At 35.9% G+C, this 14950-nt stretch overlaps 1 protein-coding gene across 8 annotated transcripts in view; it reads right to left on the reverse strand.

The window, feature by feature from the left end:
• Positions 1–13378, reverse strand: part of glt1d1 (glycosyltransferase 1 domain containing 1) — a 68564-nt gene extending 55186 nt beyond the window's left edge. For 2 of the 8 annotated variants that reach the window (XM_079826807.1, XM_079826808.1), the window contains exons 1-6: positions 10152–10354; positions 9488–9639; positions 8320–8425; positions 5796–5847; positions 2164–2200; positions 1998–2054 (exon numbers count right to left, since the gene is read on the reverse strand). In XM_079826807.1, the coding sequence (XP_079682933.1) occupies positions 1998–2054; positions 2164–2200; positions 5796–5847; positions 8320–8425; positions 9488–9639; positions 10152–10219 (472 nt within the window). In that variant the 5' untranslated portion in view covers positions 10220–10354. Of the gene's footprint in view, positions 1–1997; positions 2055–2163; positions 2201–5795; positions 6037–8256; positions 8426–9487; positions 9640–10048; positions 10362–13166 lie in introns of those variants that run through there. The other 6 variants (XM_079826806.1, XM_079826805.1, XM_079826803.1 and 3 more) reach the window with 6 other exon arrangements.
• Positions 13379–14950: the final 1572 nt, after the last annotated feature.

A 14950-nucleotide genomic window follows, 5' to 3' on the forward strand; every position in this document is an offset into this window, starting at 1 on the left:
CTTCCTGTTCCAACATGACTACGCACCAGTGCACAAAGCAAGGTCCATAAAGACATGGATGAGCGAGTTTGGTGTGGAGGAACTGGGCTGGGCTGTACAGAGTCTAGAGCTGCTCGATTATGGAAAAAATCATAATCACGATTATTTTGGTCAATATTGAAATCACGATTATGTAACACGATTATTTCACATGACTTTGGGAATGTGTTGTATTTATTAAAAATACACCTTTCAACAATTCAATTGAAATTGTAACATTTGTTGTACTTTTTGAACTATTAAAATAAATAATATAACATATATTCAAATCAAAGTATAAAAGTATTCACGTAAAAATGATAATCACAAATAAATAAGATCAACAATATGGTTCGGCTAGATATGCTTTTCAGGTACGTCTAACATTAGTTTTCAGGTACAGAAATGTCTCAAATGTAAAATAACATTGCATATTTGAGTGCATAAATTAAAGATGAATCCTATTAAACTTACAAAAGCTATTCAATCCGGATCGGATATGCGTCGTCTTTATCGACTGTATAAAGTTCACTTAAGGCATATACAGACTATGTCTGCTAGGATACTCATCAAGATGGACATGTTGACATACGTTTTGTGTGAGTTTGTCCGTTCAAGAGCAAGACTTGAAAGAGAACTCAATATTTGCGCGCTGAGAGACGTGTGCGCGCTCTCGGATGAACGCACATACATTTCCTCACAGCGCGCGCGGCTTCTCATTCGCGTCTTCTGGCACTAAACCCGGGTGATGACGGGGAAAACGACTGGTCATATTCAAACATACGGCAGCACTCGCATGCATTGAACAAAGTTTACAAAGAGAGAATTATTTGAAAAATATGAGGGGAAAAAAGGACGTTTACACGGCACCCCTGCTCTCGTCAGTTTTTGTTTCTTTATTAGATTGTCATAGGTCACTCTGTTTAATTTTCAAGTGGTTAAACAAATTCGTGGTGTTCCCTTGCGTTGCAGCCACTACCATGTAGCAAATCTTGCACGTAACATGTTTCTGCTCGTCGTCTGATTCCTCGAAGCCAAACTGTTCCCAGACAACGGAGTTGGTTTTGCCCTTTTTGCTCACCAAACGCTGCTGTAACTGCCCTCCTTCTGCCATCTTTACTCTCGCCGAGTTTTTAAATTCCAGCGGATGATATGAACACGAGACTCCCGAACTGAGAGAGTTTGTGGCTTCGGGAGGGGCGGATGAGCGCATGCGCGTTTCATTCAGAACGCAAGACAAAATAATCGTTTTTTCTCGATTGTACTATTTTGGTGATCGTTGGGAGGCAAAATTGAAATCGAAATCGAAATTCGATTAATTGCACAGCCCTAACAGAGTCCTGACCTCAACCCAATAGAACACTTTTGGGATGAATTAGAGCGAAGACTGTGAGCCAGGCCAGATCAGTGACTGACCTCACAAATGCGCTTCTAGAAGAATGAAATGAAAAATTCCCATAAACACACTCCTAAACCTTGTGGAAAGCCTTCCCAGAAGAGTTGAAGCTGTTATAGCTGCAAAGGGTGGGCCAACTCCATATTAAACCCTACGGATTAAGAATGGGATGTCATTAAAGTTCATGTGCACGTAAAGGCAGAACTTTTGGCAATAATTCTCTTTCTTTCCTTTACTCTGCTGACTCATCTCCAAATAATTATGTTACACATGCATAGATTCACTCAAATGCACAACCTCTTCACTCCTGGCATGCACTCAGGTTGTCTCTAATCAAGGTTGAGTGCTCTTGAGCCTATTCAAGTTTAGGAGTGTTGAAGCCTGAACACCACATGTATATTCAATGGGGCAACGTCTGTTGCTTATCAAAATTATCACAGTGTTTGAGAGGGATGATGATGAACACACGTGTCAAGTTATTAATCTAACAGGGTCTGAAAATGAATCTAATGCTGTTCTATCTATACGTATATTTAATGATGTAGGCCATTTAGTGGAGAGGAGAATTGTGAAGGTGTTGCACCTGTGCTGTGTAGGAAGTCGCTCCAACTGAAATGTAATGCCACTTTGGTCTCAATCCCTGGAAACATATGCAGACGTTTTAAAAATGATACTGTATATATTTAAAAAATATGCAGAGGCATTACAAATTTATTTTGGCTTATGATAATAGCAAAGTAATGCCATACCTTGAGGCTGCACACAGATCTTCTTGCTCTCACATACCTAGAAATAATGGTCAAGAAAGAAATGTTAGCCCCCTACTGGACATTACTGTTAGTGTAAGATTAGGGTTCCTAACCTTTTGACAAATATATTTTTATGACTTCTCCACTGGTTTATGATTATTGGAGAAGAATAGTTAAAAATAAAAAAATAAATAATCTCTATAAAATCTCTATAACGTTTTTAGAGATGAGCATAACAATAAAAAAGGAATAAAAACTATTATATTTATACATATGAATAATTACTAAAATTTTTACTATATCAATTTTATATTATATTACTAACTTTGCATTTTGTTCTTCACAATTTTAAGATTTCCTGATATTTTAAGGTTGTGTCACCCTGGAATCCCTGCAGATGAAAATAAATCTAAATGTCAACCATTATAATTTCTCGTTTTATGATAATAGTTATCAATGTTCAAAGTTCATGCCCGAAACATGGCCTTGGCTAATGTAATAGCAGAAAATATCGGCTGGAAAAATCTCTGTGCAGTGTGGCGAATCCATGAATCGGCTAAATCAATACCAGAGGAGAGTGGAAAAAAACAATATGGCAGCAGGAAGGTAATAAAAGAATAATATGTAAATGGATGGTTGAGATAAAGTGGATAATTCCACACAGACGGAGGGGAAATTGGCTGGATGTTATCAGTCCTGGGAGAGGGAGACCCCTGGTGTGTGTGTGTGACAGAGACATCCTGTTGTTTGCCTTGACTTCCACATGTGTGTCTGGGGTTTCATGTGAGGATAAAACATGGAAATAGTGATTTTAATGCTGTGCTATTATAAGATGCAAAGCAGGATATTGCATTTGTAGCCGTTAAATCCTCCCGCTGTATTTATAGCACCTGCTAGCGCAGTAGTTGTTTCTCTTATTTTTTCCCTCCTCTAGAAGCCCATTAGAAATGAATACTAGCATATTCCACATTAACTCAATACCCTTTCAATGAGCAAACTTAATTAGGATTTTTTTGCAGATTCATTTTGAATTTTCTACCACATAAACTACTGGTCAAAAGTTTGGGGTCAGTAAGATGTTTTCAAGTTTTTGAAAGAAGTCTCTGAAAGATGCTCAACAAGGGTGGATTTACAGTTGCGGTCAGAATTATTGGCACCCCTGGTAAATATGATCAAAGATGGCTGTAAAAATAAATCTGCATTGTTTATCTTTTTGATCTATTATTCACAAAATTCGCATTGAAGTAAAAGAATGGAAAGTTGGGGGAAAAATCACATTATGAAATAAATGTTTTTCTCCAAAACACGTTGGCCACAATTATTGGCACCCCTAAATTTTTTATGAGTAAAATATACATATTCCCATTAATATTTAAATTTTTTAGCACACCAGGGTGACTAGGAACATGTAATTATCTTGCTAGGACGTCTTGTTTCACAGGAGTATAAATGAGGAAACACAAAGGCCCAATTTCCTTAATCATTCATCACAATTTGTAAAACCAAAGAATATAGTTCGGATGTGCAGCAAAAGATTGTTGAGCTTCACAAAATAGAAAGTGGCTGTAGGAAAATAGCTACTGTAAATTGAATTTCCAACATCAGGGCAATAATTAAGAAGTTCCAATCAACTAAAGATGTATATTGTCTATTGTCTTAATACAAAGCTAGGAGGAGAGTTTGAGTGGCCAAAGACTCTCCAAGGATCACAGATGGAGAATTGAAGAGATTAGTTTTGTCTTGTGGTCAGAAAGCCTAAAAAACATAAAAATACAAACAAACAATCCCAACATCACCACATGTTGATTGGGAGAGTTGTTCTTGCTCATCCAGCATATTCAGTTGTCAGTCACGACTGGAAATTCAAAAGGGACCTGGTTCTATGGTCAGATGAATCTATAAAAATAGTTGGGTTTGGTGCAAACAGGGATAAAAAGTACAGCATGCCCACGGTTTAAAATACAGCTGGATCATTAATGTTGTGGGCCTATTTTTTGCTAGTATCATGGATTATAGCAAATACCAACAGATAAAAAAACTAAACCTGACGGCCTCTGCTAGGAATCTTATAATGGGCCGAGGTTGGATCTTCCATCAGGACAACAATCCAAAACAAACATCAAAATCAACACTGAGCACAAAATGAAGCTTCTGCCATGACCAGCCCAGCTCCCTGACCTGAACCCTATAGAAAATGAGTGGGGTAAACTGAAGAGAAGAAGCACCAACATGGAGCTGGGAATCAGATGGATCTGGAGAGATTCTGTATGGAGGAATGGTCTCTGATATCTTGTCAGGTGTTCTCCAAACTCAGACTCAGAGCTGTTATCTTGGCAAAAGGAGGTGGCAAAAAGTATTTAATAAAAGGGTGCCAATAATTATGGCCAAAATGTTTTGGAGAAAACCATTTATTTCATGTGATTTAGCCCCCACTTTCAATTTTTTTACTTTAATGAAAGATCAAAAAGGATAAAAAAAAATGCAGATTTATTTTCACAGCCATATTTGATCATATTTACCAGGTGTGCCAATAATTCTGACCACAACTGTATTTGATCAAAATACAGTAAAACCAGTAATACTGTTACAATTTAAAATAACTTTTTTTATTTTAAAACATTTTAAAATGTAATTCCTGTGATGGCAAAGCTAAATTTTCAGCATCATTACTCTTCAGTGTCACATGATTCTTCAGAAATCATTATAATATGTTGATTTTCTGATTTTATTATCAATGTTGAAAACAATTGTTTGCTTAATATTTTAATGGAGAAAAAAAAATCAAGATTATTTGATGAATAGAACAGCATTTATTTGAAATAAAAAACTTTTGTTACATTATAAATGTCATCACAGTCATTTTTGATCAATCTAATGTATCCTTGCTGAATAAAAATATAAATTTCTTTAAAACAAAAAAACTTAGTGACCACAAACTTTTTAACAGTAGAGTCAATTTTTTTTTTTACATTTACAAAAAAGTACATCACTATACCTTGTGCACAATAAGGCTAGGGGCCAGATTTACTAACTTCTTGCATCAGTGCAAACCCTCTTTTGTCGTTACAAAACTACTGTCAGGATTTACTAAAGACCTTATTGCATGTAGCAGTTTCCCTTTCAGACGCAAAATTTATGGTAGGAGAGTATTTAAATGAATCATGAAGGTAATTTACTCAGGTTTGCGCTTGTCAATGTACTTTTTTTGCACCATTATTTAACGCCTGTCTTAAAAGCATGCCTTAAAACAGACGCTAATTTGTGCTGCTCTTGGTAGATTGCGTTGGTCATTATGGAAATGACCCGGCTGTGTCTGTTTTCTTTCATTTGCTCATCGTTAGAAGATAACGCGCTGAACTTTCCACTCTCATCTGTGCTTTTTTGGAATTGCGCTCTCACGCTTATTTGCCCTGTTTAGTAAATCTGGCCCCAGGACATTCCATCTTGTGCAATAAAAAAGTAAATACTATCAATTGTGATTTCACATTAACTTTAAGCAAGTGCTATTAGCGCTGCAGTTCATATACATTAAGTAAATGGAAAGGGTTCCTGACACTTGCAGAGAGTTTGTTCTGCCATGTTAACAACAGCAGTCTAATGAATCTGGAGCTGTAAACTTTAATGTTTCTTACCAGGAGCGCCTGAGCCTGTTCTTTCAATGCATCAGTGAATGCCACAGCAAACCTGCATGTGAGAGAGAGATAAAGCAAATGAGTTGACACGTTTAACATGTAGAAGAACGCGAAAAGTCCAATTTCTGCATTCACAGGGTTGTGATAGTGAGGTACACCCCTGTAACTGCATTCAACTGCTTTCATTTCGCTGCAATTCCACACTTTCCCAGACATCAGAGCTGTCGCGCTTGCCAAAAATCTGTAAATCAAACCAAGTCAAGCCACGCAAATCAAAAAGCAATGCAATCATTGAGCATCGCTTACAAGTCTGGATAAGGAGGATTTCTTTAATTGAAATAGTTTATTGCATATTTTTATCATAATACATTATACTGTTAGTGTAAAAAATATGAAAACAAAATACTTTTTATTTAAAAAATGAACTAGAAAGTGACAACTAAATTTTTGTTTTACATTTCTCAAAACATTATAACTTTTTTGTTTATTTCCCAGATTGTCAATGTGGTCTTGGACTTTTGAAGCTCCCTGCATTTGTATTTTGTCAAGAAATAAAGTCCTAAAGTTTGGACTATGCCTCTGTCTTGCTGTCAAGCCTCATCCTAAAGCTCCCTTTATTCAAACTCAAAACAAATGCAAATACACACAAACACAAGCACATACATAAGACATAAGGTCCTCTTTTTTGTGGGTTGAATAGAGAAAAAGCAGACATAGTGTGTTGTGTTATTTTTCCAAATGACTGCAACTAAACCCCATGGGTTTCCCTACATCTCCTCTTGATCATCCCTTGTCCCTCATCTCTCTCTTTCAGGAGATGTGAAGGTTAGTCAGTAAAAGCAGCAGCAGGGGTTCTTCTCTGAGAGATGTGTTTGAAGTGGAAGGGCTCCATCCATAGTGACAATTATTCCATAAAGACTGTCAACTGTCCATAAAAGGTGTGAGTCTGTCTGTACTAATAAAACACACCACAAGAATCTATAAAACCTGGTAATGAATTGAAACTATAGCTGGCAGGCTTTGAGTACAGATGTATTATTGATAAAAAGGAGGAGAAATGCCACATAATGATATCTGATGTTTTTAGGCCAAAGGCCCAATGGAGGATAAAAAATAAAGAACATTAAAAATAGAGAGCATAAAAAAGAGAGACTATATACTACCATTCAAAAGTTTGGTCAGTCAAGTACGGTTAATACTAATTGGGAACCCCCCTCTTGAAGAGCCTGGATCTATTCTGTCAAAAACACACAGCTCATGGAGGAGTATATTTATATGTATATATATATATATATATATATATATATATATATATATATATATATATATATATATATAGTATATGTGTATATATATATATATATATATATATATATATATAGTATATGTGTATATATATATATATATATATATATATATATATATATATATATATATGCTTGCAGGTACCAAAAGTTTCAAGTAAGCGATGCACATGCACCGGCCATCCACGTGATGTAAAAGAACGTGCATCAATGAGCCTTGGCCGCCCATGACCCTGTCACCGGTTCATCACTGTTCTTTCCTTGGACCACTTTTGATAGATACTGACCACTACAGACCGGGAACACCCCACAAGAGTTGCAGTTTTGGAGATGCTCTTACCCAGTCGTCTAGCCATCACAATTTGGCATCAAACTGGCTCAAATCCTTACACTTGCCCATTTTTCCTGCTTCTAACACATCAACTTTGAGGACAAAATGTTCATTTGCTGCCTAATATATCCCACCCACTAACAGGTGATAATCAATGTTATTGATTATTATTGATCAATGTTATCAATGTTATTCACGTCACCTGATCGGTATGTATATATATATATATATATATATATATATATATATATATATATATATATATATGGACTCCTCCATGAGCTGTGTGTTTTTGACAGAATATATAAAAACAACCTAGCTTAGATCTTACTTCTGTAATCTCATGGATGATTGTCTCCAAGATTTAAAAGACCACATTATCTGGTGCAGATTTGAAGACTAATTAAAGACTAATCTCAGATGCAGAGATTAACAATACACTAGTACTCTTATATAATCCTCTTTTTATATAGTTGACCTACAATTAAAAATAATTTACCCACCCTTGATCCAAACCTGTACAACCTTTTTTATTTTGTGGAGAAAAAAAACTTTTAAAAAAAAATTACTAGAGATTTCAAGTAAAAAAAAAAAAAAATGCAAAAGCACCATCAAAGTATCATACTGTAAGATGGCCACATGATTTGTGCACTATTAGTCTTCTGAAGCTTTTTGATTTTTATGTGAAAAACAAACAGAACAGCCAATACATTCTTTAAAATCTCTTATTTTGTGTTCCACAGAATAAAGGAAGTTATACAGGTTTGCAATGGGTCATAAATTATGACAGAATTAAATGTTTTGCTCAAACTATTCCAATAATTACAGCTGACTAGAGCAGGGGAGCAGGATAAGCGGCAGCTTTCATCAGGGACAGAGTGAATTTGACCTGGCCTTGCGCAAAACTTCCTCCATCACAGCTCGCTTGTGCTCATCCTTTACGTCCTCGTTGACATCCGTCCCTCCGAACACCACTCCGAATGGCACTCCAGCATCTGCAGAGAAATGGAAATTCACAACAAAGATGTAAATCCCCTTTTTTACTTATTCACCTCCTCTGAAGTTCAACTTTTAAATCCTCAGAGTGGGGAAAGTCTTTGAGGCATGAAACAGTGTTTATCTTGCCAGAGGGGAGAGTAGTCATCCACAGAGTGGACACTTTGGGCAATGACTCAAAAAAACTGGCCATATCTTAGGGAGGTGAGGGAGAAGTAGCATTATGCGAGTAAGGATGCACAATATATCAGTCAACATTTTACAGTTTTTAATTAATTAACGACATAAATTGATAATGAAAAAAATAATATGAGTGCCATCATGCTGCCCATAAAAACACTCTGACTGTGTGGTTACTATGGTACAATGATGGTATCAGATGGTAATACCATGTTAATCTGATAGCTGAAAAGTAATGGCTTGTATATATATATATATATATATATATATATATTAGTGGCAGAAATTTGCATGAGCAACTAAATATCTAATATTAGTTTATTAGTTAATCCCATAAATAAATAAAAATCCTGAATCACTAATATTATATATCTGGTATTAATATAATGTGCATCCCTAAACAAAATATGGTTACAATTTATTTTAAGGTGTCATTGTTACAGTGTAATTATATATTGAATTACTTAGTAATATTTAGTAACTACATGTACTTACTTACTATAGGGTTAAGGTAGGATTAGGGTTTGGTTTAGGGTTAGTTGCATGTAGTTATGCATAATTTACTGTTATTACTATGGTAAGTACATGTAACATATGTAACAAGGACACTGTACAATAGACTATTACCCAAAATACTACTCAAAAATGTAATGTTTCAAGTGCCAGTGGGCATTTCCAATGTATCTATCACTAGTAAAGTAATAAATTGTTTAATAGATGTGGATAGTAACACTATAGATGTGTGTACAGTATGTGGGCAGGTTAGGCTATCTGGTACACAAACTCTACATAAAATCAATTGCATCTATACGAGCTGTTCTCACTAATATAGTGAAACCAACATGTGCGTGTATATTTTAAGAGGCCGGGGGACTTGTCACCTAAAAGAAGCCTGCCTCCTTTGAAAAGATGAATGGCCAGCGCAGCCTCGAACCGCGGCTCTTGCGTCATCAGGGATGATACATCAGAGGCAGAATTGAACTCTCTTGTATCACATAGTACACAAGTGTGTCCTGCAGCCACGATGTGATTTCTGCAAAACACACACACACACACACACACACACACACACAAACACACACACACACACACACACACACACACACACACACACACACACACACACACTGTATCAGCATCTGGTTCTCTGTAATAAAGTGGCTCTGAGCTGTTCTTTAATAACACCCTCTACAAAACTGAGCAGTATCATGGGACGGTGATGGCAACATCATACTTCGATAGCCTATACCATGGAATTTGCATGGTATTTCAAAGAATACCATATTAGTATTATACAGTACATATCCAAAAAACATGATACTATTTGTACAGCAGCGCCAACAGATAATAGCTTCACAATGGTGTAACGTTGTATGTGCATTATGCAGTGACATAATGTATGTTTAAAAAAAATCGCTTCAATTGAAACATTATCGCCTTACACTATTGATACTGCTCGGATAAGCTGTGTTGTGAGAGCAGAGGATCAATGGAGGACTGTGGTACTTCCTGGTTTCGCTAATCAAACAGCGATGTTTACTGTACCTTATTCTCTCTGCAGTGGTACAGTTCCCTGTTTTAGGACTTAAGCAGGCTAGGAAGAGCACGCGCATTTCAGCGTGTGGTGATAAAATGCTGACGCTAATAAACAATGCGAGAGCGCCTGCCAGCAGTGGGACAATGCGCTACTCTCTTGACCTGACTCTGCTAATCTCATGCTGTCACGTCAGAGACCAGCCCCCCTACCCGACGCGCGTGGAGTTTATTTTAGGACGGGTCCGTATGAAAGACCTTCCGGAAACACGGAACTATAGTGGGCGAAACATTAAAATATGAAATGTGGCACCAAATCACATCTACAAATATATTAAAATGTATAGCCTACTAATAATTTCGAGTGTAATTTACACGGATTGTGGACCAAGCCTTGGAAATGTAAACAATAAAATTATAGCCTAAAATGCAGTATCATGTTCCTAAAAAAAAAACACAAAAAAAGTAATTGCGTGCCATAAATATCATGTTATCAAATGACCACAATCACATTTTGAAAATATACTGAAAAAAAATAAAAAATAAAAATAAATAAATATATATATATATATATATATATATATATATATATATATATATATATATATATATATATATATATATATATATATATATATATATATATATATATATATATATATATATATATATATATATATATATATATATATATTGTTATTGAATAGTAGGCCTATTAAATTGGCAAATCATTTAGGAAGGTATAATTAAATGATGATGCAAAGCATATCAATCAATAATACATGTTCTTGAAAGAAGTCTCTTATGCTCAAAAATACAGTAAAAACAGTAATTGTCAATGATGTCATGTTTAGTTTCATTGTCTTGTTCTGTTTATTGTATTCCTTGTCACTTTTTTTGCCTGTGTTCTAGTTCATTTTTAGTTGTCATGGGATCTAATTGGTCCTCTGTTCACTCTAGTTCCTTGTTTCTGTAATAATCTTCCTCTGTGTTTTTAAGCCCTCACTTTTCCTGTTCGTTCTCTTGCTTTAATGTTTGGTGAATGTGTAGTATTCTCACTCTCTCTGTTTAATAATTATTGTGATATTCTCTCATTCTGCGTCAAGTATCGTATTTGTTGGAATATCTACACAGCACACCAAAACAGTAATATTGAGAAATATCATTACAATTTCAAGAAAAAGTTTTCTATATTAATATATTTTAAAATGTATTACTATGATGGCAAATCTGAATTTTCATCAGCCATTACTCTAGTCTTCAGTGTCACATTATCACATTTGCCTTTGTTTTGGTTTTATTTTTCATATTGGACTTTCAGCTACATGTTTCCTGTGTTCCTTTGTTTCCCACCAGTCATTAGTTGACATGGAAACTCATTTAAAGCTACACTGTGTAACTTTTTTAGTTTATTCTTAGCTAAAAACACTTAGTTCTTTCAAAAATATATGTGCTCATTAATGTATATTTACTTCTTTCAAGTAATAAAGTATTATCGTAAGTTTATAATATGCCATTGAAAATACATACGGGTAAGGGGTTCGAATGCGGGTCGCCATGTTGCCCCTCCATCTTGAAAGTACATTAGCCAAAGAGGGACATACCTGTAAATTCAAGCTTCGCCTTTCGCATTTTAACACTCGATCGCACCGTGTCGAATGTGGACGAGGTCGAACTGGAAGCCATGTTAATCTTGGACTAAATTGGCCACCGTAGGAGTTAAAACGAAATCGGAATTGAGAGGAACAGAAACTAAAATTCACTGGATGGTCATATACCTTTTCACCACTAGATGGGGGGAAATATCACACAGTGTAGCTTTAAAAGGTTAGTTCACCCAAAAATGAAAATTCTGTCATTAATTACTTACCCTCATGTCGTTCGACACCCGTAAGACCTCCATTAATCTTCGGAACACAAATGAAGATATTTTAGTTTAAATCTGATGGCTCTGAAAGGCCTCCATTGGCACAATGCACGGTTCACTCTCAAGACCCTTAAAAGGTACTAAAGACGTCGTTACAGAGTCCATCTCTCTACAGTGGTTCTGCAATAACTTTATGGAGTGACGAGAATAGTTTTTGTGCGCAAAAAAACCCTAAATAACGACTTATATAGTGATGACGATTTCAAAACACAGCATCATGAAGCTTCGAAGCGTTATGAATCAGTGAGTCGAATCATGATTCGGATCGCGTGTCAAACCGCCAAACTGCTGAAATTTGGCGATCCAAACAGCTAAATCGACTCACTGATTCATAACGCTTCGAAGCTTCATGATTCCGTGTTTTGAAATCGTCATCACTATATAGGTCGTTATTTAGTTTTTTTTTGACAAAACAAAAACTATTATCGCCGATTCATAAAGTTATTGTAGAACCACTGTAGTGAGATGGACTTTGTAACGACGTCTTTAGTACCTTTTAAGGGTCTCGGGATCGCTCCGGCTGTGCCTTGATCCTTGGTTGCACTGGCTCCGCCTCAGTCCACCGGTGCCCTAGGTTGCGTTCCACTCCAAATTTGTATTTCCTTCACTCACTAACTTCCCTCTGCCTGCACTATTTCGTCATTGCTTACGTTGCACGAGTTCCCACTACTGGTGGAACTCGTGCATAAGGTTTACATGGAACGCACTATGCCCTTGATCACTTGGAATTCACTATGGAGCTGATTTATTATTTAAACCCATTTTTCGCTTATACACTTATGCGATTAATTCTCAAAATAATTTATATATCATACACTACAGTTAAGCGCAATGTGCTGTGATGTCACAATCAAGTTGAATTGTGGGATATAGAGCTGCTTGAAGTGTACATCGAAGTAGACTCGCTCCCTTGGTCAAAATCGAGGGGACGAGGTTCTATCCACATAAACTACACCCACTTGACAAAGTGGAACCCACTTCAAAATGGTGGCAGTGATTTACCCGAGGGGAAGTGCTTAGGGAATTTTGCAACTGTACCCACCCCTGGCTTCACCTTAGCTGCTCGTCACCACGGTTCCTCCCAGGCTTTTTGAACTTACTGTGTCATCTGGTCTCGCCAATCTCCTGATCTCCAGGCTCCACCGTTGACTGTTGGACCGCTAACTCCACCCTGGCTCCTCCCACCATTGGTTCCGCCGTGGGGATCTCGTCAGTCCTGCTGTGGTGGTCTTCTGCTACACCATGGATGAACTCTGCTAAACCACTCTCCTGAACTCTATTTGAACATTTATCATTTATGGCATCAGGAGTCACCTTCAGGAAAGGGGGGGAGTTATGTCACATTTTGCCTTAGTTTTGGTTTCGTTTTCATATTGGACTTTTGCTTGCATTTACGCAATGTCATTACTGTAGTCTCGAGATAACACGTGACGTTATATTCGGAGCTGTTCACATCCTTATGTGTTTTTATGGCATCACTATCAAAGCCTATGAATCTGCAGCAGTCAGGTGGTACAAGTAGGAGCTCTCAGACAATTCCCATCTTCCCTTCCCTTACACAAATGATCTTCAGAAATCATATTTTTTTTAATTCTTTCAATTAAAAATAGATAGATGTGTGTTGTGGCAGGGAAAATCTTTTTTCGTTTTGTTTCTTTTTCTTTCATGATTATAGTATAAACCGAATATTGAAACAGGAATCAACAACAAACACATAAATGGTATGTTTAGTAGTCTTGTCAGTTCTCATGAGAGAGAGAGAGGAGCTGTGAATGAGGGACATGCTGACTTTCATATAGTGTTATCATGCCACAGCAAATTGCCACTGGCACTTCCTTATAGTACAGACCGTTTGAAATTGAGTTCATGAATTTCATACATTTTAATGGGAATGAATGAGGAAAAGAAGGCTAAAGTTGGAAAAGTTTTATTCACCTCTTGATCCTTAAAAGTCTGTCAGCTACATGAAGCCGAACAGCGAGTTCTGTTCTGAGGGATGGTGTCCGTGTGATCTGTCAGTCTACATGACTGGCACTCAAACACTTTTTACTTTTGATCAAGTTAATTTATGAGTTCAGCAGTTCACTATTCATGAGAATAATACAAAATGAGCAAGGACATCATAACCTTAATGACTAATAAAGAAAAGAAAACATTTACTAAGAAACCACAGAGCTACATTTCCAATACATATTAGTATTATTATTTTTTACAAGTATTATGACAGTAAGAGGCAAAGTAAGAAAATACTGTATAATAATGGGAAAATATAGATTAATAATAAATATTGATGCCCAACAATTATTATTTCTAAGCGGTTTATGCACAAATTAATTTAAAAACGCTTTAAAACGAAAACCCACAAAGCACAAAAGGGGGTAGAAATCAATAAACAAAAAAATTATAATAAATAGTTAATAAATAAATACATTTTTAATCTAATTAAAATTGTTACATTGCAGCGACGCATGAGAAAATATGATTATGTATAATGTACAAATTATACATAATCAAATTATACAAAAAAAATTAAAAGTTTTTTTTCCTTAAAATACTAGTGGGGTCAATATGATTTTCTATCTCAGTGGTGTATGCACAAACTATCCAAAACACAAACTATTTTTTTGTTTGTTTACAAAAACACACATCACAAAGGGGTGTAAATAACCATAAACAACTCGTATTTAAAATGTACATGACAGTGACAGAAAAGTAAATACAATTATGTATAATGCACAAATATGTATACAATTTATTACGTATAGGCTATAAAACTTTTCAGAATAAGCAGAGTTTTTTTTACTACTAGTGGGGTCAATATGATTTTTTTTCTCAGTGGTGTATGCAGAAACTATCCAAAACAAACGATTATTTTTTAAACAAA

Source organism: Gobio gobio (genome assembly GCF_949357685.1).
Source record: "Gobio gobio genome assembly, chromosome: 10".
NCBI classification, from domain to species: domain Eukaryota; kingdom Metazoa; phylum Chordata; class Actinopteri; order Cypriniformes; family Gobionidae; genus Gobio; species Gobio gobio.